The sequence below is a fragment of the Phytophthora infestans genome, genomic scaffold, assembly GCF_000142945.1.
Source record: "Phytophthora infestans T30-4 supercont1.2 genomic scaffold, whole genome shotgun sequence".
NCBI lineage: Eukaryota > Oomycota > Peronosporomycetes > Peronosporales > Peronosporaceae > Phytophthora > Phytophthora infestans.
Window position 1 is genome coordinate 5,657,749 of NW_003303757.1, and position 23,614 is coordinate 5,681,362.

Here is a 23,614-nt window from a genome sequence, read left to right on the forward strand (position 1 = left end):
GGGTGAACCCGTAGGTGATCAGCAATTGTACGAACGCTCAACTCTCACATGTGAGTGTGTGTGTATGTTCAGGATCCATGCACGTACACGCCCTTGGAGTTACCTGATGGCAAAAAGCTTAGCGGAACATTTGGACATCATCGACATGAGCAATGTAAACCATCGCCCCAATTTGTCGCCGCTGCAGCTGCGTCACCAGCTATAGCCACAGCTTTGACGGCGTTGGAAGAGAACTCGCTGAAGAATTTGCGAAAAATTTATGAGCCAAATGTTTGTTCGTACTCGCCAACAGTGGAAGGTCAATTTCCTCGAGCCTACACAATGAAGGAGGTACTGGCAGAGCGCAAGCGGGCAGCACTACATCGTAACAAAGTAAGGAATGAGGATGCAATGTCGGCTCAAGAGTTACACCTCGCTTTAGGCCCTGGAAGCTACGAAGTAAGCCGTGCTATGATACCGACTGCGTTAAGGAAGTTGTTCTAATCTTCAGCTTGTACAACAGACAAACCAAGAAATGGTCGCCACTCCCTTCACTTTCTCACACGAAAAGCGCCATGGGATACTAGAAAACACTGCAAGTCTCGGACGTACCGGATGTAGTCCAGGACCAGGAATTTATCGTGCCGAAAGCAGTACAGGCGTTCCTTCAGCTTCAGCAATGGCAAGCACAGCGTTCCGATCAACACACGCTGCAGCATTTATCACGGTACGCAGATCTTGTACTTCGGTACTTTAAAAGCATGCATACAGTAACTTGTTTCACAGCGAGTACGCAGTGACAGTCAACTGCACCAGCAGCAGAAAAAAGATACCGCGATGTACTCGAAAGAGCTGGCAAAATCTTACCAACAACTAAGTGCAAGCGTCGAGGTACATGGCCCTTAAATTTTTCCTTCAGTTTTTCATAACGTAACTCGCGAGTTCTCTGCAGCGTTTGGGAAAGCGTCTTGCATCTCCTGAACTACGCGAGCGAACCTTTCAGCGGTTTACCAAGAATACACCTGCGCTTGAAGCGTATCGAAGAGGACCAGGCTGCTACAATTCACGTCACAATACCAATCAAGACGAGAATGGGATAAGTGACAGCCCAAGTGACTTTTTTCAGCTATCCCCGCTACGACGCAAGTCAAGCAATGCCTTTGGCAGCGTGGCAAGTCGAGACTTGTTGACCTCGATGATTGCAGCGGGCCACGCCAATGCCCACACCATCGGACCTGGCATCTATGATGCCTATTCTTCTTCATTCATCTTACCGACTCACAACTTGACCTACAAACAAGAGATGCAGCGAGCGGACCCCAAGACAAAGCGCAAAAGTCGACGAAAAGCAAGCTCGTCAGACACTCAAGCTGATGATGAACCGAGGGGATCGACTCAGAAAGAGATGTGGGAAGTCATGAGGCACGGACCGACATTACCTTCTTAACTCGGCACTCTAATCACAGCAGGAGCGTTTTTGCCATAGGATCAGCTTACACGTCGAAGAATCACAACCCAGTTGGACTCATCGTAGTAACTCTCTTCCACCTTGGCATTACCTGCAAGCTCCACTAGTTTTTCCAACTCGCCTTGTTTGAACATGTGGCAATATCTCTGTACAACCACGGGCTCTTGCACCTTCGTGGTCGTCTCGTCATCTCCATCTTCGCTTGGGTTCTTATGGGCCTCCTTTCTGTCTGTCCCAACAGTCTCAACCGAATATGCTTCACTGGAGAATGCAAAGCGCTTGTCAAGATTCCAGGGTACCATGAAGTCTTGTCGCCCATCCTCAAACCGACGACGAGAGCCCTTCATCTGCTCATGTGCCCATGCGTAGATAATTCCACGTCCACCCACACGTAGAACACGCAACACTTCCTTCACCGCTGCCAGGCGGTGTCCTAGTGTGCTGAGGTGGTGAAGTACAGCGATCGACAGCGCAGCATCGCACGAGTTCGACCGCAACGGAACCGCTAGGGCATCGCACACCATCGCATCAAGACCTCTGTCCCCACAGATGTTTACAAGCCGCCAACTACGGTCACCACCAACTACAAAGCTATGAGAGGAGTCCACGCACTTCATGTACTTGCCGTTGCCGCAGCCGAGATCAGCGACTACCGATCCACTCGGCAGTGATGCTACAAACTGAGCAACTCTCGGCCACGGACTATGCCTCGTGCTGCTGAAATGCGCAGCTACCGTCTCGTAAAACTCATGAACGTACTGTTTCTCCATTGCAGTAGGCGCCAGACTGGTCGTCTGCGAACTAGGGTCTAGTTCCTCTTCCTGAGCATCTTCTTGTCCATCTCGTTCCGGAGTATCGCAGTACTTCGGGAACGAGCATTCACACGGACCCGAGTGAATCTTCCGGAACGTAATACTCACTCTACGCTGTCGAGGGATCTGTTTCCCGTCTATCACATCGAATGTACGCGGGACGATAGCGTGTTCCCACTTGTAGCGACTAGCCCCACTCATTACAGCCAGCGAACGAGCTGGCAGCAGCACGCCTTCATTTCGAACACCATCCGGATGTCGGAAGTCCATAACCACTTCGCTGCAAATACTTAGCGATGCTATTGTCGTTGTAAACGCTGAGTGGGTGTCCAAATGGAAGGCAATTCCTTGTCCTGGCAGATATTCGTTCACTGTGATCTGGTCCGGTCTGTCGCCGTCCATGATTCCGCACTCTACAATCTTATCGATTACGGGCTGCAGCACCTCTGGGATGGGTTCTTTCATGGGCTGATCCGGGTCACACCTTCGTGTATCGTAGTTAAATTCGTAGCCAAAGTGCTGCACCTGTCTCGCGCGGATGGTGTTGGCCCAATGAGCTCCATTCTCCCGCTCAAAGAAAGCCAAACAAGCAGCTTCTTGCGCTTCAGTGACGAACTCTGCCCCGAACTTCAATCCAGGAACTCTTAGTCCCGGAGGACCTGAATTGCGTTGCACGTTGTGCACTCTCAGCAGGCGATCGCGTGCTTCCTGCTCTTTGCGGGGTATCGCGAAGTCTGCGTACATGGGACGTCGACCTAGCAGCTCACAAGGCTTCTCATGGAGAAAGTCACGCAACTTCTGAGCTACAGAATTGTCGCACAACTCCAAGAGCACTACGCGACGTGACCCAGTGCCATAAAGCACGCGCTTAACGATGGAATTGGCATCGAAAGTGTTTGAGCTCGCAGTAGACTCGGATTGCAGCAGCAGTACGAGGTACGGGACGAGTTTAGGCTGTGCGATCATCTTGTCCTTGATGCGGCGACTCATTGTGAGCTTCAGGAAGCTGCTGGGCTGCTCATCGACCACGAAGTCTGTCAGAGCGTACTCGCTGTCCTCGTCCATTGTTGTGAAAATGGTTTAATGGCTACCCTTCGCGTTTTTGGTACGGCATTTGCGTAAAATTATGCGTAAACCATTTCCGGACCAAAAATTTAAAGCTGAGTCTCTTGACTTTTTTGAAGCAATTGTCAGAAAAGGGTCAAATCCGATGGTCCAAAAATATATTTTTAGTGAAACTAAGTAAAAGTTTTGGATCATCCATTTGTAATCTATCCGTCAATTATTTTGATTTTATTCAGAAAAGTGCTGGATAATGCTGAGAATAATGTTGTTCTGTAAGACTAATGTTGTGTGTTGCCTGGGAGGCTCTGGATATTATCGAAAGTATTGCATCGTTGAAGCCTTCCTAAAAAAACTTAGGTATTTCCAGTGTAAGCCGCAGACGATCTAGTTTTGCGTTACTTGCTGCCTAAATCTTGCTTAAACATTTTCCCAGTTATCTAAGCTGAGTCGCTATTCTGCGGAGAGTCCTGACCGCACTTAAGGTCCGACTTGCAGTCGCGCGGGTACAGCGTGGCCGTCTTTTCAATCTGAATTGTCGTGTGCGTAATACCCTTAGACATGAGGAAGCGTTGAGCTGCGTGCAGAGCTGTCTCCGCATCGTCCGAGACCAGGTGAACACTCAATGACGGCAGACCAGCACTGAGCGACCAGATGTGCAAGTCGTGCACAGCCACCACGGACGAGCAGCGACGCAGACCACGTTCGATGTCGTCGGCGTGGATGCCGTCCGGTGTGCCTTCCATAAGCACATGGATACTGTCACGAACAATACCGATCGTTGTACCCAATACAAGGATCGAGAAAATGAATGTGGCGATGGGGTCGGCAATCTGCCACTCGGGCTTGTACCAGATGAGGCCACCGGCGATACACACACCGACACTCTGGATGAAGTCGCCAAGTGCGTGAATGTAGGCAGCCTCAATGTTCAAGTTCTCAAGCTTTTTCTTGGACTTGGGAGCTTCACCCAGACCGTTCTCAAGGTCTCCATGTCCACCGTGGGAGTGGCCGTGGTCTCCGTGGGAGTGGCCATGGCCGTGCGAGTGTCCATGTCCTTCCTCTTCGCTACTGGAACTGTCTTCATGAGAATGGCCGCCGCTGCTTCCTCCGTGTGAGTGGCCATGGCCACCACCTCCTCCGTGGCTGTGTCCATGGCCAAGGATCTGCATCAGAATCAGGTTCACGAACAGCCCGATGCAGGCCACAATGAACATGAGCTTGCCGTTCACGTGCTCCTTCGGGTTAGGCTCCAGACATTCCATAAAGCGCTCCACAGCGGCGTAGACCAATACTCCCGTGAGCACCCAGATGACCAGCACACTCGTGACGGCGCCAATCACCTCAGCGCGCTGGAAGCCGAAGCTTAGGCGGCTCGAGGCCGGCAGGGTGCTGACCCAGATAGCAAACAGCGAGATGCAGAAGCCAGCCACGTCCGACAGCAAATGTGCAGCGTCCGTCATGATGGCCAGACTGCCGGCCAGGAAGCCACCCACGACCTCGGCGCACATGAAGAGCAGCGAGCAGACGCAGGCTAGTTGCAGTTTCCGCTGGGCCCGCTTGGCGCCGTCGGTCAACGGAATACGGCGCGAAGCCTTTCGCTCCATGGCGGGTCGCGGGCCCTTCAGCGGCATTGTCTCGTCCATGCTGTTGTAGTTGTTGCGCGCCATATCCTAACGTCACAAGCAGAGGGCGAAATCCTTTGTGAGGAGGCGCTGGATTGTGTGATGGCCATTCAGTCCTACCCCTCCATTGCGTCGACCTCATCCATTTTGAAAAAGGGATGAGAGTTACAGAACAGGGTGCTCGTAATCCTTACAAAAAGGAAGATGTAACCAAAAGCATGGGACCTGGATTAGGCAGCAACTTGACGTTTTGGTCCGGATTTTGTTGAGCTGTTGTAATTTGCCTGTATATCAGCATACATATTATATCTAATAGGATAACTCCGAAATTAAATGAATTATGATTTATATTGCGTCGATGGAGGGTAACATCTTGCCTTTTGTAGGAGAGAACGGCTGACCTGTCATTTATGGTTCACATGACTATTGTGTCTGGGATGTTGCCTCCGTCCAATTACATGGAGCCAGGTTGCAAGTGGACAGCTCCTACTGGTGACAATTTACCACCACTCGTTGCACGCAGGCCATCGATCACGCTGGCAGCTCGATATGGTGGCATGGGTTGTGTAGGGGCCATGCCTCTACGTCCCAACCAGTGACCGCCACTGAATGATTAGTATGGCATGCCTAACTCAGGCAAAGAACTGCAACCGTTCTTGGCGCGTTACGCGAAGTGTATGCCGGACTTGAGCTCCGACGACGAAAATGTCCAACTAAGGTACAGTATCCCGTATGTGTCCATTCCGGTGATCTAGCCAGCCATTGTTGCACTCGGAAAAAGGTCCACCTTGTCCGACGGCGGCGTAGATTCCAAACACGCAATTGGAGAGCAAATCTTCATCAGACGATGGCCAAAACCAGTGTTCAACACTGTGTCGGTTACACCGGCAGCCTTGCACCTTGCTGGCTGTACAACTGCTTTTGTTGAGGAGGTAAGCACTGCTTGGTTTGTGCGTACAAGCCAACCAGCACTTACCTTCTCTGTGTTAGTAATACTTGCCCTTCACGACGACGCAACGAAGGACACGAGTAGTATGGGAATTGATAGAAGCTCTGGTGAATGAATACATAGATGAATACATTTCTTGCTTAACATGCACGCATGCAGCGCTCAACCCTGACTCTTTGTCTGGCGCGTATTTTAATAAGCTCGTAAATGGCGAAGGCGTGCGGAGCGGCGGGTTGGTGCAGGTCGAGTAGCTGGCTTCTCTTGTTCTTCATCCTGGCGCTGCCAGACGCACAACTTGCCATAGAAATCCGGAGACACAATCGTAGGCTCGAACGGATGCCAACGCACATCGCGAGTGAGACCGTTGGGCTTCATCGCAAAGATCTCAACGAGGTCACCAGATATACTGTCGTACACGTACACGCGACCGTCGGCTGAGCCTGTGTAGATGTACTTTTGAGCTGTCGAATGCAGCGGCGAGAAGTAGCAGCGGATCAGTGTTTCGATCACCATGTGGCCTCGGTAGGTCATGACGGACTTGTCGTCAGGATGCTGCACCGGCATCATATTGCGACCGGGATACGCTTGATAGCGGTAGTCCCACGAGTAGGGTCTGCGGAACTGCGGTAGTTTGTCGTGCTCGTCCGACGAGAAGCATTTTCGGATGTCCCAAAGCTTAGTAGTTTGGTCCTTCGAGTTCGAAATGAAGTAGTAGCCATCATCACGCGAAGATACGTGCGTGATACCGTCAGTATGACCAGGAAACACTCCCTGCGGCTTCGGGTTCGACTCAGACAGCACTCGACGATCCCACAATTTGATCAACGAGTCGTCTGACCCACTCACAAATACATTCGTATGCAGAGGCCCATCTACGAACGCAATGGCATTTACATCGTCGTGGTGGCCTACAACGTGACACATAGGAACGCGGGTCTCCATGTCCATCAATACGACACTGCTTTGAGACGTTCCCGCTACAAATTCAGTTCCAGACGCATTGATGTCAATACACCACACACCAAAGCGTCCGAAACGGCTCATTCGCGCAGAATGACTGTCACCTCTTCCTCTGATCGGACGTGCCAACGCGAACACGGACTCTTTCCCGTCTTCTTCATAGTTGGTGCTAACCATACGAACATTGCTGTTAATGGTGGAGTAGACGACGTTCTTATCATCGGGTGTGAACTTGGCATCGGTCACTGTCCAACTGACATCACGAACGGGCAAGAATGCCGTGCGGGTCCAGTCAATGGTATCATATAACATGATCTCGCCGCGCTGTCCGGCGGTCAAGAACCGCGACCCGGTACTATTAAATCCACCGCAGTACAGTCGATCGCGCACTGAGTCTACCACGCGACACTGCTTATTCTCCTGGAAGGGCATGAAAGTCTCCTGCATCTTGATGAGCTGCGCCTTGGACGAGGTACCTACCTGCTCGCGGTGGCACAAGGTGCGGAACATCAGCTGCTTGCGCGAAAGAGAGGCCCCGGGCGAGTCCTCATTATAGCCGCGCAGCTGATGAGCGATGCGCTCGAGCGGCAGCTTCTCACGCTGCTGCTTCTCAAACTCGGAGCGGCGGAAGGCCCGCGGGGCGTACGTTTCGCCGTCAAACACCTTGTCTAACTTGGCGCGTTCCTCCGAGGAAATGACGGGCGTGCCATCGTCGTCCTCGTAAGTTAGGGAGGCGGACTCGCCCTCGTACTCAGGCATCCAGTCGCTGTCTTCTTCATCTTCGTCCTCCGTGTCCACACGCAGCAGCGACGACATCATTTTCTGAAGAGTCCCGAGTCAAGATTTTCTTTGGTGAGTGTCTTTATAATCACCGCCCTCATAATCAGATTATGCATCGAAACTAAGCGGGAGCCGCTGGCACTGAAATTGATCAAAACTCTTGTCGAATTCAGTTTCTTTTTCGCGATCTGCCCTTCTTACCACTCGAGTTCCTGCGAGTAAAAGTGTTCTACAGAAGCAAGCATAAACAAACTGCGTTTCTACGGCTACCATTCTTGACATTCACACTACCAGTTTATAAACCACATATTCACTAACCGAAAATCCTTGGTCTTGGTAATACAAAGCACGATGTTACTGCCCAGGTTTTTGGTGCATAGATGTGCGCATTTAACCTGGTACACAACCTGAAGCAGGATTGAAACCAGGTCGTAATGTATTTCGCATTGAAAAAAAATATGTAATTTACGCATCATGGCCTTTCTTTGTTTTGTTTAGAGCTCAACGAGACGGTGGAATAAAAGGATTTGCACAACCCAATTTGTTGAAGTGCGGAGGTTGCTGTAATCATAATGATTGGATGGCAGGTCTACAATTCTTGTGTGGTGCACATACAGTGTCTGGGACACGTCGGAGACCCCTCAGTTTTGTGCATGTAAACGTGACACGCCACATCATCCCAGGTGTTCAAACAGGTTTTACACCAGGTTGTTGTACTTAGAGCGATATCAGTACGATATCCCAAATATGTCAAGGGATCTCTAGCAGGTTTGACAACAGGTTATAAAACAGGTTGTTGTACTTGAGGTTTTACCGACGGCAACACGGATAAGCTCGGACTCAAATACTACTTCAATATCTGACATGAAATGAGTGCATTTATTGACTTAGTAGTGCGGACAACATCCGAACTCTAAAGCTATTAAGCTGAGGGTCCTTCTGCACATTGCTGATCTCGTCGTCAAGAAGCCTCCACATAAAGTTGAGTACGTAAATACCACAGCTATTCCCGTCGTTCTGGGTAGGAGATGCCACAACAACGGATTTGTACGAGGCAAACTTGCTCTCTTTGCAAAGGCGCGTTTTGATTTTGTTCAGGTACGCAATGTAGTCTGGATCTCCCAAAGGGTCGTAAATGAAAATGCTCTTGGTCGCAGTGTTGATCACAATCGACGTCCAGTGAATGCGATCAAAATTGAGCCATAATGCGTCCACCTTCCTTTGAACGACTCTCTCACTAAACTTTCATTTTCTACGCGACGCTGATGACGCATGAGAGACTCCAAGCACTCTTTCATTGTGGACGATGAATCAAGATCGAGTTTGAGCTTTTCAAAATTAGACTCAATGCGATTACTCGTATTATTGCGAAAATGCGGCAGTCTTTGGCGGCGATATCTAGTCCACATGTCCTTCGACTTGTCCCAATTCTCACAGAAGTATTCCCAGAAGGAGGTGTTCTTATGCGCGCATGAAAACTTCTCCAAAATAGAATAATTCTTTGCGTATTCCTCGTTGGACGGAGCGTCTACCAGATTGGAGAAGAGATGATTCATCCAGTCGTACTCGTCAGCAGAATAGCGCCCGAAGCGAGCCTCACGAACCACACTTCGCAAAAACTTCAAGACGTGAAAATGACCGAGCAAAATAGTAGCATCCGGAAATGCCTCCCGAATCACACTGATCTCTCTCATGTCTTTATCAACGATCACAACGCGGAGCGACTCCCAAGTGACATTGGCAGTTTTGAAGTGGCTGAGCACCTTCCGCATATGCCAATCCGAGTTGGTCTCGATAACAGAGTGCTGAACGAACTGACCAGACCGGAAGGCATCCATCACCATCAGACTGCATAGCTGGAAGTCGTATCTATAAAACATAAAAACAAATGTTAAAAAAGAATGAACAGTTTAATCCTGTTTTGAGCCGTAGCTTAAAACCTGGTACGAAACCTGGTACGAAACCTGATTCGTATCCTGTTGGAAGCCTGGTTTAAACAAGGAATGTAAACCTGGTGTAGAACCTGTTATGAACTTACCGATTGGTTTTGTGCGTACCGTCCACCAGCAAGAGCTCCGGATACTTAGCAAACGTCGCTCGCATGTGGCCTGTACTCAGTCAGATTGATTCTGTCTCCCCCGTTGACGTGTCATCGACACTTATTACGTTGTTCTTGTCTTCCTCGCCGAAGCCGACAAGAAATTCGGCAGCAGCCAAATCATCATCGGCCTGTCCACGGAGCTCATTGCGAATTCGGGTAAGAAGATTCGCCACATCTCTCTGCGTCACTTTGTACCTGGAGTTATCACGGATGTACTCGTAAATTCGGAGACCCTTGCCTCCAGCGCGTACCATCAACCGAAGGTCTTCGACCAGAGGCTCAAACATCGGAACTTGGCGATTGTGAGGATAATGTTCGTAAATGTCCTGGGAAAGCTTGTGGTTGTGAGTGTAGATGGCATTTTTTATCTCTAGGATCCACTTTCCTTTGTGGTACACACTCTCCGCAGTAAAACGAAATGGACATCCAGTACCTCGAAGCTTGAACTGCTGTCTCTTTCCTGATCCACGGCGGCGGGTCCGCGACCCGTGCGTACAAATGTATCTCCGGCGAAAACGGGGAAGGTCTTCGGGTAAGTATCGCATCGAGCCACCGTCCTTGGCGCGCTTAGAAGCACGCAGCATCTTGTTGCGTTTGGCGACAATCTCCGATTCGTGCACCACAAGATGCGCAGTTTCGGATTCGCAATACGATTCGCGGTATTTCTTCCACCTTTCCCAGTTTGTGTGGTAGCGACGCAGCTCCTTCCCTTCAAAAGAGCCCTCCTGGTCTGCTGGAAACTCCTCGTCGCTAGCACTGCCGCCAACCTGCGTGGCCACCTCCCCCTCACCTTCCGATTCTGAGACGCTGGACAAAGAGGCTGGGGGATATTCGTTGATGGACGCTTCGTCTTCAGAGTGGGCTTTGCGCATCATTCCTCCAGCACGGTTTAAATTTGGAAATGAATGGATTTTGAGAAGCTGAGCTGCAGAGATACGTGCGATCAGGTGCCGTATCATGAGATTAGTAGGTGTAGGGGAATATTTTCAAATCATGGTATTTTACTTTATTAATTACAACCTGGCCAGAAACCTGGCGAAACATGTGCTTTAAACCTGGTCAATAGTCGCACGGCTATGCACGAAAAACCTGGGCAGTAGGTTTTTCCTAATACTAATCAATGCTACAAACTACTACCGTATAGTTTAAAAGGATGGCGACTGTCATTATTCCCACTCACTCAGCTATTTTCTACAGCTTGCAAATGCAATTATGTAGCTTCGTAACTTGAGTATCCGTATGAATATGCAATCCGCAATTCATCAAGGGACTAATAAAGTGCTAAGCAGCCAGTCTACTCGATAGTCGTTTGTCCACGTTCATGCTCAAGAGGTGCAAGAATCAACAAATATGAAGTTTTTCAACTTCAACTTCATCAAAATTGTGTGGGCCACTCCACGAATCTAAATGCCTCACACAAATCCCTTCTTCAAGCAGCATGGGGGGCCGACAGCACACTTCGGGCATAGTGTTCGCCATCTTCTTCTTCATCGGCATTGGATCTTCACTGCCATGGAACGTTTTCATCACGGCGCAGGCGTATTTCCAGCGCCGTTTGGCTGGCATCACATACGAGGACTCGTTTCTCAACTGGTTCAGCATGGCCTTCAACGTCAGCACACTCATGACGATGCTTATCCGCACAGCGGTCATTGCTGAGCGCATGGCAGGCGCCGTACGCACCGTTTTTTTCTCGCTCATCGTCATAATGGGCGTCATGTTCATGCACTGTGCTTGGACGCGCATGCCCGAGTTCCATGGTGCGGAGTTATGCCAGCTGTGACACTTGATGATACAGCCAACTGACTCCTCTATTGTAGGCTATTCGTTCTTCCAGACGACCATGACGAGCATCTTGCTAGTTGCTTGTGCTTCGACATTGATGCAGGAAGGACTACTGCGCATTGTGGCGACTTTCCCTCCTCAGTACACGCAGGCGGTGGTTAGCGGTCAGAGTTTCGCTGGTTTGGCAGTGTCGCTTTCGAACTTTATTATTTTGTGGGCGGGCGAAGATGATACAAGGCTTTTCCACAGTCTACATGCTAACGCAGACTTGTGCGCGTTCCTGTACTTCGTGCTGGTGTTTATTACGCTGGTGCTGTGTCTTCTGGCTTTCGCGATCCTCACGCGGATGGCGCTTTTCCGCCACTACCAGAGAGTCGATCACCCAGGACACCATCAGAAAGAATATTTTGACGATGCATCGAGTGAGACGGACACAGTGGATACATTGGACGCCTCGCCGCGAAAGCGCCTGCTGGAAGGTATCGATGGAGCAGCAGGTTCGAACAAGGTGGACATGCTGGAGGTCGCCTTTAAGATCCGCTTCTACGCTGCCGCGACGTTCTTCATCTTCGTTGTCACGCTAGGCGTCTTCCCTGGAATCACGTCTGCGATCAAATCGACACAGCCGGAGAAGGGTATTCTCTTCGACAAGCTGTTCACGCCGTTTACGCTCATCCTGTTCAACACGTCGGACTTTGTGGCGCGTCTATCCGCGTCCTGGTGGCCCAAGCTGGGACAGAAGACGGTATTGTTGGCCAGTCTAGCTCGACTGGTCTTCTTCCCGCTTCTGATGCTCTGCAACCTGCAAAACAAGTCGCACGAGGTGATCACGACGGTGTTCTTCCGCAGTAACGTGCTGGCCTGCTTGTTCATGGCCGCTTGCGCCTTCTCCAACGGACTGCTGTGCACACTGGCATTCATGGAGTACCCGGATCTTCTCCGTAAAAACGCCGAGAAAGAATTGGGTGGCAGTATCATCTTCTTCGTGCTGTCCATTGGCCTTACGGCCGGCTCGCTCATGTCCTTCGTGTTGCGCGCCATGTTGAAGCCATGAACCGAAAATGAAATGAAGCAAACATTAAGCAAATTACACAAAATAGCAACAATAATTTTGATGTTAATTTCGGACCTAAATTCGACTTCCGAACGTCCAGTGGACTACCAAGTGGAGATCATGTCGTCGAAGCTGGAATATCTCCAGCGCTACATGTCCGGCGGTGGCGGAGGTACGCCTCCTCTAGTTCTCTATGATGACGCACTCTGCAGCATATACACTCATTTTCCCCCTTGTTTGAAATTGTACTCTGCAGACGCTATTGATGGCGAAAAGAAGAAGAAAAAGAAGGTCAAAAAGACCAAAAAGGCCAAATCTACCGCATTGGGTACGCGCGTGGTAGATGCTGATGATACGTGGGAGCAGTCGGCACCCAACCGAGAAGCGATCGAGAAAAAGTGGGAGATGGACGCTGCTGAGGACGAGCAACCGTTGGTGGTGGCTGCGGACGGGGAGGAGCTCGTCGATCCGCAAGATCTACCGGTCTACGTGGACTCAGACAAGTATCTGGACGAGTTTAAGAGCGGAAAGACGCACTTGAAAAAGAACGAGGACGAAGATATGTCTCCACCGAGAAAGAGGACAGCGGGACGCTCTAAGACTGACGTGTCTGTGCCGAGAGACGATGCTTCTCCACCCCGTAGAGGCTCAAATTCTGACAAGAAATCTTCGAGAAGACAGAGAGAAGAAAGCGATGATGAACTCTCGCCATTGAGGAGACAGCGACGCGAAAAGAGGAGTGGAAGTGAGGAAGGAAGGGGAGACGCGTCGCCGCCTCGACGATCTAAACACCAGGAGCTGGGTCAGGACGATGATGCATCTCCGCCTCGTAGACATCGCGGAGGTGACGACAGCGATGCTTTTCCACTTCGTCGAAAACCTTATGACGGGCACCATAAAGCAGTATCATCCCGACATGAGCGAGACAAGGACAGCGATGCCTTGCCCCCTCGCAACGACGTGAAGAAGGAAGTCGAATGTTTAGGTGAACGCAAACCAAGTGTTGCCAACGAGGAAGATACCTCACCTCCACGGAGATCACGTCGTGATGACAATGCGTCACCTTCAAGGAGTTCCCGCCAAGATAGCAGTGACTTGAAACGCAGCAAGAGACACTTGCCACCTGCTGCACGTGATCGACAGCGTCGTGTAGATTCTCTTGGCCGGGATGTTCCTCCTCGCTCTAGTGGCAGTAAAAGGCGTGACCGATCAGCATCAAGGGACATCGAAACCTCCAGCAAACGCCGTGACAGAAGATCTGCCAGAAGCCGAAGTAGAAGCCATGACAAAGGACGTCGTCGTGACCGGGATCGTGCTTCTCCTCGAGGAAGGAGGGCACGACGAAACCGCAGTCGATCTCCGCGCTCACGTGGTCGTGACAGTCGCTCACCATCGGAACATCGCCGACGTTCTCCAAGAAGGTCGTCGAGGCGGAGCTCACCGCACAGAAAGAAGTCGTTACGTCCTCGCAGTCGTGGGAGACACCACTCGACGTCACCTCGTAGTTCTCGTTCGCGATCAAGCAGTCCTAGACACCACACTTCACGGCGTAGACGGACGGACACGAAGAAAGAGGGAGCGCCGGAGGATTGCGAGGCTCATAACGAATCACGTACGGCAGTGCAGTCTCCTTCGCCCGCAGACGTCAAGACGAAGTTTCGGGAACCGAAGAAGAAAAGTGATGACAAGGAAGAGAAAAAGGCGGGCTTGTTCACTGCTGCTGAGTTCGAACACCAGCGCAAGGTTGCAGCGAGGCGGAAAGATATATTGCGAGGCGTAGACGCTAGTGAGATGGGTGCTAACGCTGAGACCGTGTATCGCGACAAGCGCGGCCGGAAGCTAGACATGCTCAACGAGATGGTTCGTCAACAGGAGGTTTTGGATGGTAAGCGCAAGCGTGAAGAGCGGGAAGAGTACGAGTGGGGTACAGGTGAAGTACAGAAGCGAGAGCGAAAGTCGCAACACGAATTGCTGGAGCAGATGAAGAAGACCCCGTTCGCCAGGCATGAAGACGACGAAGAGCTTGATCGGAAGCGACGGGAGCGCGTGCGTGCCTTTGACCCAATGAACAGCAAGGTGTTCCAGGAGGACCCACTTGCGGAGGGCAAAACGAAGACGAAGAAGAGTAAGAAAGACAAGAAGAGCAAGAAGAAGCCGAGATATGCTGGTCCTCCTGCCCCGCCCAACCGCTTCGGAATCCAGCCAGGCTATCGCTGGGATGGAGTTGTGCGAGGTACCAACTGGGAGGAAAAGATCATGATGCGGCAGAACGCGAACGCTGCAGTTAGCGAGGAGGCCTACAAATACGCAGTTGCAGACATGTAAACACCCAAGGATGTTAGAGAACTCCCTTGACATTCACGCAGCTCACACACGGATTGGCTTAGTTATTTTATGGGAACTTGTTTATGGAGCTACCGGTCAATGGGATTACGTTTAGTTGTGCTCCTTGTACAGCGCAATGACGCGCTCGACGTCGCGCTTGCAACCCAGGAAGATTGGCGAGCGCTGGTGGATGTCCGTGGGGACGAGGTCGAGAATCCGCTCCGTGCCAGTGGTCGCCATGCCGCCAGCCTGCTCCATGATGAAAGACATGGGGTTACACTCGTACAGAAGACGCAGTTTGCCGTCCTTGGCCTTCGTGCTGCCCGGGTACAGGTAGATGCCTCCGTACAGGATGGTTCGGTGGATGTCAGACACCATACTACCGACATAACGAGCCGCGTACGCCTTGGATCCGGTCTTGCATTCGTCCACAAAGGCCTTGGTGGCACTGTCCCATTGGGCATAGTTGCCCTCATTGCACGAGTAAATGGCCTTGGGCTCGTCCGGAATGCGGATGTCCTGATGGGAGAGAATGAAGGCTCCAATCGTCGGATCCAGCGTGAAGCAGTGCACGCCCTTGCCCCACGTCAGCACCAGCTGCGTAGAGCTACCGTACATGCAGTAACCGGCCGACACCAGCTTGCTGCCAGGCTGCAGAATGTCCTTGTAGCTGTAAAAATATCATACAGACATGAGCGATTTTATCCCAATGATGCTCAGCACATTTTGCAGCTTAAACTCACCCTCCTTCGGACGAGGCGTCGCGCTGGTAAATAGCAAAGATCGTGCCAGTGGACACGTTGCAGTCAATGTTGGATGAGCCGTCCAACGGGTCGAAGGCGATGCAGTACTTGGTGCCACTGGAGTCGTTCTGCACGACGATAGGCTTCTCCTCCTCCTCGGAGACCATGACCTCGATCTTGGTCGAGAACTTAAGCGAGTTGATGAAAATGTCGTTGGCCAACACGTCCAGCTTCTTCACCTGATCTCCGGTCGAGTTCTCCGAGCCGTCAAGGCCGTAGAGGCCCGTGAGACCAGCACGACGCACCGAGCTGGCGATGACCTTACAGGCCAGCTCGATAGACGTGAAGAGCACGCTCAGGTCAGCATTGCCCTGGATCTCCTTCTCGGCCAAAATGAAGCGCGAGAGCGTGATGGGGTTCGAGTGGTCCACTTGGTTGGCCATGATGCTGCGAATGACTGACTGAGGTCGACGGAGAAGATTCGCGAATGGAGTGATGGGACGAACCGACGGCGCATAGTTGAAGCAGGTGGCGAATGAAGTGAGACTGTCGACGTCAGCCGTGTCATGAAAATCCTTGTAGTTGCCTAATTTAAGCTAAAAAAGACCGAATTTAATCGAAAGAGCAGTATTAGCTCCTTTTTTAATGAGCAAGTACGTGGCCGAACAGTTGTCAATTTGACACCATTTCAGACCAGTGCTAATTTAAATTAATATATTGTCAATTCCGTCCAAATTTACACTTTATTACCTACTGGCCGTCAAGCCCACAGGCTGATCTGATTGGGCAAAATGGCAGTTAAGCAAATTTGCAACAGCATGTGTAGCGACGTCTTGCCTGGCGGAGGTGTGCAGTATCATACAAGGGTGGTGCAGCGGCGTCTTTCCTGGTGGAGATGTGAAGTATTATACAAGCGTACCATATTAATTTCGCTATGCTAATATTATTGTTTGCAATGTTGGACTGAAATAGCCTAGTCATAACTCTCTCGTATCAACGGAGAAAGCGGTAACAAGCCGGCATGCCCACCCCAGCACTGTATTTTATTGCCTCGGATATTCGCGTAAGGACCTTGCTCGAGTTTACCACAAGTCAGCAAAGACGATTGGGAGCTGAATTAACGTTTCGAGAAAACTGGGACCTACCAGCGAGATGAAGCAAGTTCAGCGCGAGCACTAACAAAGGCACATCGAAAGTGGCTATGTGAGTTCTACACTATGCAGCCGCTAGCCGATTTAAAATGAGGCTCAGGAAGCTTTCCTCGAGGCTCATCAAATGAGCATTTCGAAGACATCTGTATGGAGAAAACAGCACGATTGTAGATTTACTCGCAAGGCGCTGGAACGAAGAGCCGATGCATATTAAAGAGAAAGACGTGCTTTGCTTTGTGAAAAAGCTCAGCTGTGTCGCCTGGTGCCACCGAAACATTGTCTTTTTAGATGAAGTTTCATTTGATAACCGTGGAATGATCCACAAGCGAGGTTATTCACTTAGGGGACACAAGATTGCAGTTCGTGGTGATTTTCAACGTAAACCACGCGTTTTAGTCCTGGCGTTTCTGGGAGTTGATGGAATCATTGACTATTATAACACTGACGGAACATTCGATCGTGTCAAGTTCTTCACGTGCTGCAGAGATTTTGCGTATTCAAGTCGTGGAAAGGTTCGCCAGTACCCTGGCACCAATTCGATATGGATTTTGGATGGCGCGTCGAATCACCGAGACCCAGAAATAATTCACTTCCTCCGGAGTATTGGAGTGATTCCTATTTTCCTGCCTGCCTACTGTCCATTCTTCAATCCGATTGAGTTTATGTTCGGCTATATTAAGCAGTCATTTCAGAGGAATTATGTTGAGTCAAGTGGTAGCGATCTACTTCCGTTTGTGATTAAAATGCTTACACGTTTCGAAAAGTTTAAAATGGCGAGCGTCTTTCAGCACTGCGGCTAAACAGTGCAGGGACATTTCGATCCGACTGACCCCTTGTCAAGAGAAAATTAACACGACGCGAGACAGGAGAGCTTGGATATTTCGAGGTATCGATAACAATAAACATTTAAAAAGAAATTACGAGGCAAACTATTGGATTCGAAAGCTAATACAATGACTTGCTGAAGCACTACTCCTCCATGTTCTCCATTGAAACTAGCGGATCAATCACAGTCGAAATAGGTCGTAGAGGAATATTGGCGCGGATACATTGAAGTATCCTTCTGCGCGCTTCAAGTGTATCCTTTCTGATTTGCTAAACGCAAACCAAACATCTCCCAGTGATGATGTAGCTGTTCGTTGTTTTTAAGCGAAGCATCAACAATATCGAGAGCCAAATTAGCCGATTTAGTGAGATCTGCTAGATGTTGCTCAACTCGCGCATCAGCTACCTGGAGCATTGGCAATATCCTAGCTGTTGGCGAGTCCAACAAGGCATTTTCCCATGTTGAGCGATCTAAACTACGAACGATTTCATTCGCCCACATTATCAATGCTGCAGCGCTGGCTTGAAACGTCCCTTCCCAAATTTCACGGAGTCGTTCCACCAATTCAAAAAATGACGCCTCTGTAGCAGCGCCAGAACGGTCTGTGTGGATATAGGCCACTTTGAAGTCCTTGAGAATCCGTGCATTTGATATACTTAGACCATAGGTATAAATCATCAAGGTGGCCGTGTCACCACGGAGTGAAGCAGCCCAACGGCTTCATGATTCTTCAGACTTTGACGTCGGATTTTTTTATGCGCCCATTCATCTTAAATTGCATCACCTTGTTCCCCGTAGACTCGCTCGGCTCAACACAAGTCCATGTATCACCATCTTTAACGGCCTGGCCCTTAATATGGCACTTGATTTTCATCCAAAGCTTGTGCATAAAAGCGTCAAACGTTGCTCCATTTGCATCAAAACATCAGCATCTTGCCTGATGAATCACGCATCCCAATAGTGTCTTTGACGACGCCTTGTACCACTAGCTGTAGGCGGTGTTGCTCTGGATTATCTGGCGATGTGCTCAGTGATACGCGAGCTCAGATATGCTGAGGATGGAAACGACTGAGGAGGCGTTTGCTCCCGCGATGGGTACGGCGAAACACGCAAGGCTGGCAACGTCGAAGGTGGCGTCCCTCGCGCGGACGTTGGGCGGCGTCCTGACACACAAGGCTCAGTACTTCTACCTTGTTGTGCATCCGTCGGTGCTTGTCCTGGCGTCCCAGGTCTTGTCGCTTCATCGGCCATGCTTACACCGCCACCAGCCAGGCTTGAGTGGAAATGAAGCTGCGGCTACTGACACTCTCCCAGCGCACTGTAGACCAACCAGACGGGCGACTTCGACTGGAGTACTGCGAGCTTAAGGCGGATGATTACTGCAGCTTTTGAGAGCTTCGTGGGTCGTGGCGTGCACTCGGTCGTAGCTAGCGGCTTAGTGAGAACCGTGATTGTGGCCTCAGTGAGCGATTGCGGGGCGCAAGTCAGCTCGAATCACCTCTGTTTAAATGCATATATATGCTGATAGTAAGTTTTACGCCGTTCGGCGTACGATTTGCTTGGAGAACCGCGTGCGGAAATTTCGAGTAGACTTTACAATAGCATACTAGTCAATTTCTACTCGTAAAAATATGAAGAGCTATTACTACATGTACATGTAGACTAAATACGGCGTGTGTTGAACTGCGGTCCTCGGACCGTGACGAGTTCGTGTATGCGCGTTAACGAGGCTAGCTATGCAAAAGATAGAGTGAGATTGATTCAGTTACCTGCACTACCTTACTCTATCGTCTTTGCGCTCTCCAGAACCACACGTTTCGATGTACCCAAGTCTAGATCTCCAGGTTCAGAGCCTATCCTGCCCCAATTCAAAAACGTGCGCATGGATATTGACGGAGTTATGGCCAAATGAAACGTTTTGCCAGTATTTACGTCAGGCGTAGATACCAGGAAAGCATCATTTTGCATCTTACGCGCGACGAAAATGCCAATTGAATCGGTTGGGAGGTGTTCGCGAGAGCTGGAGGCAGAATTCCTGGGCGGTCTCCTGGCCCTTTATACTAGCCAAACACACTTAGACAGCGTATTGTGCATTACCGGTTGTGCGTAAAACTATTTTTACTCCAAAATAGAGCGATAGTTTTTGTTTTTGCAGCTGCATCGGCAAGAGTAAAATCGGTCAAGATTTGCTGAAAACTTTAGGTCGACCTCCAATTTAAGAGAATGTGGTCATAGAGGTTTTACAAACGTTGTGAAAACATAAATTACTCACTTTTTCTGATATTACAGAGCGTAGTGGTAGTGTACAGTTGTACAGTTCAGTATTGCGTTTGAAATACGGCGCGGAACAGCTCTGGATTTTGTCAGCAAAAACTAAGAAAACAAAATTTGTTACAAATTTTGTTACAATTTTTGTCTTCTTAGTTTGAGAGGGTGTTGAGTATATTCTTGAGCAAACCCACACAGGGCAAATTTGTCTCGTGCCCCCCCCCTCCATATAAGCTGTAGCGTATCAGTTTATACGCATTCTACAACCGCGCCTGTACTCTCAGGAGAAGTTGCAGAGCGGCGTGCCCTTTGTGCTAGCGGAAACGATCAAGCAAGTACTTCACATCAGCATGCCAGGATGGCATTATTTGTCAAGATGAAGCTTTAGCTGCCAAATCATCGTCGAAAAAGAAAGGAAGGAAGGATGCTATCCCCGGATGAGGACCTTGCTACCCCGTGACTAGAGATTTCGCAAGATGCAGTTGGTGGCGGTGAGCAAAAGAGAAGTGCTTCTTTTTTTTTTGGGGGGGGGGGGGGTAAGGTGCATACCGACTTAGTTCAGCGGGTGCATCTGAGTGGATTTAAAGCCAAAGTGGCTAGCCTGGAAGCTTGCAAACACGATGGAGTTCGCTACAGGCAACTTGCAATAAATATGCTGAATATTTTGCCACAGCTGTGTCTCGCAACGAAAGCGGAAAAACGGCGGAAGACATAATTGCGGATGTCCATGTGCTGTCTCGGGAGAAGAATTGTGCAGGCTTTAGAGGTCAAGATGTTTGAACTTAGCTGTCTCATTCAGCTAAGTGGCATCGGTCATTGGCTTCGAAGAAAAGATCTCGTAAGCGTCGAGGTGGAGACCCTGACAAAACGGACGATACGAACTTGAAGAGTACAACTGTTAAGAGACTGGTTGGGAGAAAATCTGCAAAGGCTGTGAAAGATATCAAGCAAAGTCTGCTTGCTCTAGTAGCAAAGCTAGCGAGCGAGACTAAGGCGAAAATCGCTTGCTCAAAGAAACCACGAACGACCAAATTATGGTTTGTAGTTTCGAAGAAATGACTTCAGCTCAGCGTCGCTACTACGGGCTTAGACAGCGCAAGATTCTCGCAGAGCTGTAGGAAGCGTATCGTAAGGATAATCATTGAGGTCATTGTCTGAAGAAGTATTGCCCATTGTAAATAATTTTCTGCAAACAAACACCAGCATCAACAACAAAATCAGATAACTGTTTGCAGTACACGTAACTCAAAAGAAAGGGAAGCAAGCTACTCACCGTCTGCCAAATAGTAGCCGAGGTTGTACGAGTTACCGTGTGCCTTATAGTTGCATGGTGGAGCTCGCATTTTGACTAGATCCGAGAATCGGTCCAAGACGTTGATATCCTTGTGCGATGCATACCAAAAACCATGCGCCAAAGCCATAAATCTTGAGAAGCATGTTTGGAGACTTCTCCTTATGTTTGTACTTCCTATGCTGTCGGGCAGTTTTCCAGCTCCAGTGTATGCAGTCTAAACTGCCTAACATACCAGCAACCCCCCGCGTTTCGTGCATCGCTAAAAGACGCATAATGTCATCTTCAGTCGGGGAGCATATGTGTTCATCTCCAAAAGCAGCAACTACAGTAGCACATAAATACTTGGGGCTTTCAGCTGCGGCTCTCCCCCCAATGCGAATATACTCGCCCACTACGTCTGCCGGCATGCCATGGGCAAGCTGATGGCTAGCAGCAGTACATTTCTGCAATGGAGACAGCCCCACCTTCCCTGCGGTGTCTCAGCGCTGGTGCAAATCGCAATCTTGCTCCTCGACGGCACCAACAACACACATATAGCGGGCACGACGCATACGGAAGCGCCTAGGGGGACGTACTCTCACTGTACACTGGTGAATCGGCGAAATTGGCTTGACTAAGTCGCTGATGGGCTTCTTCAGCCCCGCGATCGACGTTCGGTAAACATCCAGCTGAGGAGCCGCCTGCTGGACATGTAGCATCTGTCTGTGCGGAGAATGCGACCAAGACGCTAACGATATCTGTTTCTTCACCGTTATTGCAAAGGCCGAAAAGCTTCAGTGCGCTGTTGTCGGTTAGCATTAAAGGAAAGAGGGGATTTAGTTTTACTCACTGCAGCTACGCTGACGACCGCTGCAGTGACAGCCTGGCTTTCACGCGGTCGTGCTGCTCTCACCTACCAGTTTTGAGCATCTTGCATTTTTTTACGCATCACCAGAGGAGATGCTCTAACGAAGTCAGTTTTGCTCCATACGTGTTAGCAACGCAATAGGGTAAGGGTACGCGGGTTATATCAATTGATCCAAACCTCGAGGAAAAATCAAAGTTTTGTTGACAGGAAGTCCATAATACCCCTCTTTGCTGTCCGGATCTGAATGATCTTATTAAACTTCGGGACTCTACTTCGCTTGCTTAATTCCCCCCGCCGTACTACTTGTTTAGCTCGACAACGCGCTGGATGTCGCGCTTGCAGTCAGGAATATCGGCTGTTCCTAGTGGATGTGAGGCTTCCAAGGCACGAGATGGAACCATTCAAGGCTAGCACATGTATTGTGCGTGTTGATGTGCTGCGCCGATTCAATGGCAACAAGCAGCGTGCGGGGAACAGGTCGAGAACGCGCTCCGCTCCGGTTGCCTACCTTCTCCAAGTTGAACGGCGTCGGGTTGCCTTTGTATCCATACACATACATGTATAGGACGCTCCAGACCCTGCTCTAAAGAGCTAGAGCTACAATCGCTATCAACATGAACGTCGTCGGGACTGAACTTAACGAAATCTACCTTGGCGCTCCCCGGGCACAGGTAAACGCCACCGAGCAGGATGATGCGGTGAATATCGGGCACCATGCTATCGACTTAACGAGCGCTGTACGAGAAGGGCTTGTTCTTGCACTCGTTCACGAACGCCTTACTTGCGCGGTCCCAGCTGTCTTCGCTGCGCGAGTGTATCTGCGGCTGAAAAGCAGAGAGATTTTGGATCAGAGCTTTTGATGAATCGGAGGTATGAGAAGTATGACACATGCGTTCCGTATTGAAGTCTCGAGGATTCGCATGTTCATGTGTGACAGGAAGAAAACTTCGATCGTTGTGAGCAATGAACGATACCAACTGAGTGGGGCTGTCGTACATGCAGTAGCTGATCGCTACAAACTGGTAACTAGGCGGAAGGGTATTTTTGAAGCTGGCACACAGAAGATTGTCAAGTCAAAGTCACACAAGAGAATCGCAGTCACTTAGCACATGAGCTTACCCGCCCTACTGGCCTGCCTCACGATGGTACATGCCAAATATGAATCCTGTCGAAACGTTGCCATCGATGTTAGAGGGGCCGTCAAGAGGGCCAAAGGCAATAGATTACTTGGCTACTTGCAGCACACCACAGAAACGTCTCAACAAGTCAAGCAGAATGACCAGCCATAGGCAACCATTCCCGCTGGAGTCGCTCTCCACATGAACAGGCTCGACTTCTCCGTCAGAAGCCAGGACTTTGACTGAGCTGAGAACTTTACTCGGTATCGGGTCGGCTTTCACCGATATTACATTCATCGACACGATCACCAACGCACCTTCTGTGCGTTGACGAAGACCTTGTTGGCGAGGACATCCGGCTTTTTCACTTGATCGCCCTTGACGTTCTCGGAGCCATCCAGACCGTACAACCCCGTGACATCGGTCCGGCGCACCAAGCTAGCAATGAGCTTGCAAGCCAACTCGAT

The 23,614-nt window shown here is 50.0% G+C and overlaps 6 protein-coding genes across 6 annotated transcripts; 2 read left to right on the forward strand and 4 right to left on the reverse strand.

Annotated features, from left to right (window-relative positions):
• Nucleotides 1-1,101: 1,101 nt before the first annotated feature.
• On the reverse strand, nt 1,102-3,324 carry PITG_02033 (alkylated DNA repair protein alkB 8; the record flags this gene model as incomplete). The annotated part of the gene is made up of 3 exons (XM_002908568.1): nt 1,102-1,221; nt 1,477-2,014; nt 2,060-3,324. 3 exons carry the CDS (start codon nt 3,322-3,324, stop codon nt 1,102-1,104), a joined length of 1,923 nt encoding a protein of 640 aa, XP_002908614.1.
• A 437-nt stretch (nt 3,325-3,761) lies between these two features.
• PITG_02034 (zinc transporter, putative) lies at nt 3,762-4,991 on the reverse strand (the record flags this gene model as incomplete). The annotated part of the gene is made up of 1 exon (XM_002908569.1): nt 3,762-4,991. One exon carries the CDS (start codon nt 4,989-4,991, stop codon nt 3,762-3,764), a length of 1,230 nt encoding a protein of 409 aa, XP_002908615.1.
• A 1,096-nt stretch (nt 4,992-6,087) lies between these two features.
• On the reverse strand, nt 6,088-7,671 carry PITG_02035 (uncharacterized protein; the record flags this gene model as incomplete). Its single annotated transcript, XM_002908570.1, has 1 exon — nt 6,088-7,671. One exon carries the CDS (start codon nt 7,669-7,671, stop codon nt 6,088-6,090), a length of 1,584 nt encoding a protein of 527 aa, XP_002908616.1.
• A 3,503-nt stretch (nt 7,672-11,174) lies between these two features.
• PITG_02036 (Equilibrative Nucleoside Transporter (ENT) Family) lies at nt 11,175-13,174 on the forward strand (the record flags this gene model as incomplete). Its single annotated transcript, XM_002908571.1, has 5 exons — nt 11,175-11,496; nt 11,557-12,548; nt 12,708-12,747; nt 12,832-13,078; nt 13,135-13,174. The coding sequence occupies 5 exons, from the start codon at nt 11,175-11,177 to the stop codon at nt 13,172-13,174; spliced, it is 1,641 nt and encodes a 546-aa protein (XP_002908617.1).
• A 1,192-nt stretch (nt 13,175-14,366) lies between these two features.
• PITG_02037 (uncharacterized protein) lies at nt 14,367-14,900 on the forward strand (the record flags this gene model as incomplete). The annotated part of the gene is made up of 1 exon (XM_002908572.1): nt 14,367-14,900. The coding sequence occupies one exon, from the start codon at nt 14,367-14,369 to the stop codon at nt 14,898-14,900; it is 534 nt and encodes a 177-aa protein (XP_002908618.1).
• A 111-nt stretch (nt 14,901-15,011) lies between these two features.
• PITG_02038 (fructose 1,6 bisphosphatase) lies at nt 15,012-16,110 on the reverse strand (the record flags this gene model as incomplete). Its single annotated transcript, XM_002908573.1, has 2 exons — nt 15,012-15,570; nt 15,644-16,110. 2 exons carry the CDS (start codon nt 16,084-16,086, stop codon nt 15,012-15,014), a joined length of 1,002 nt encoding a protein of 333 aa, XP_002908619.1.
• Between the last annotated feature and the right edge of the window lie 7,504 nt (nt 16,111-23,614).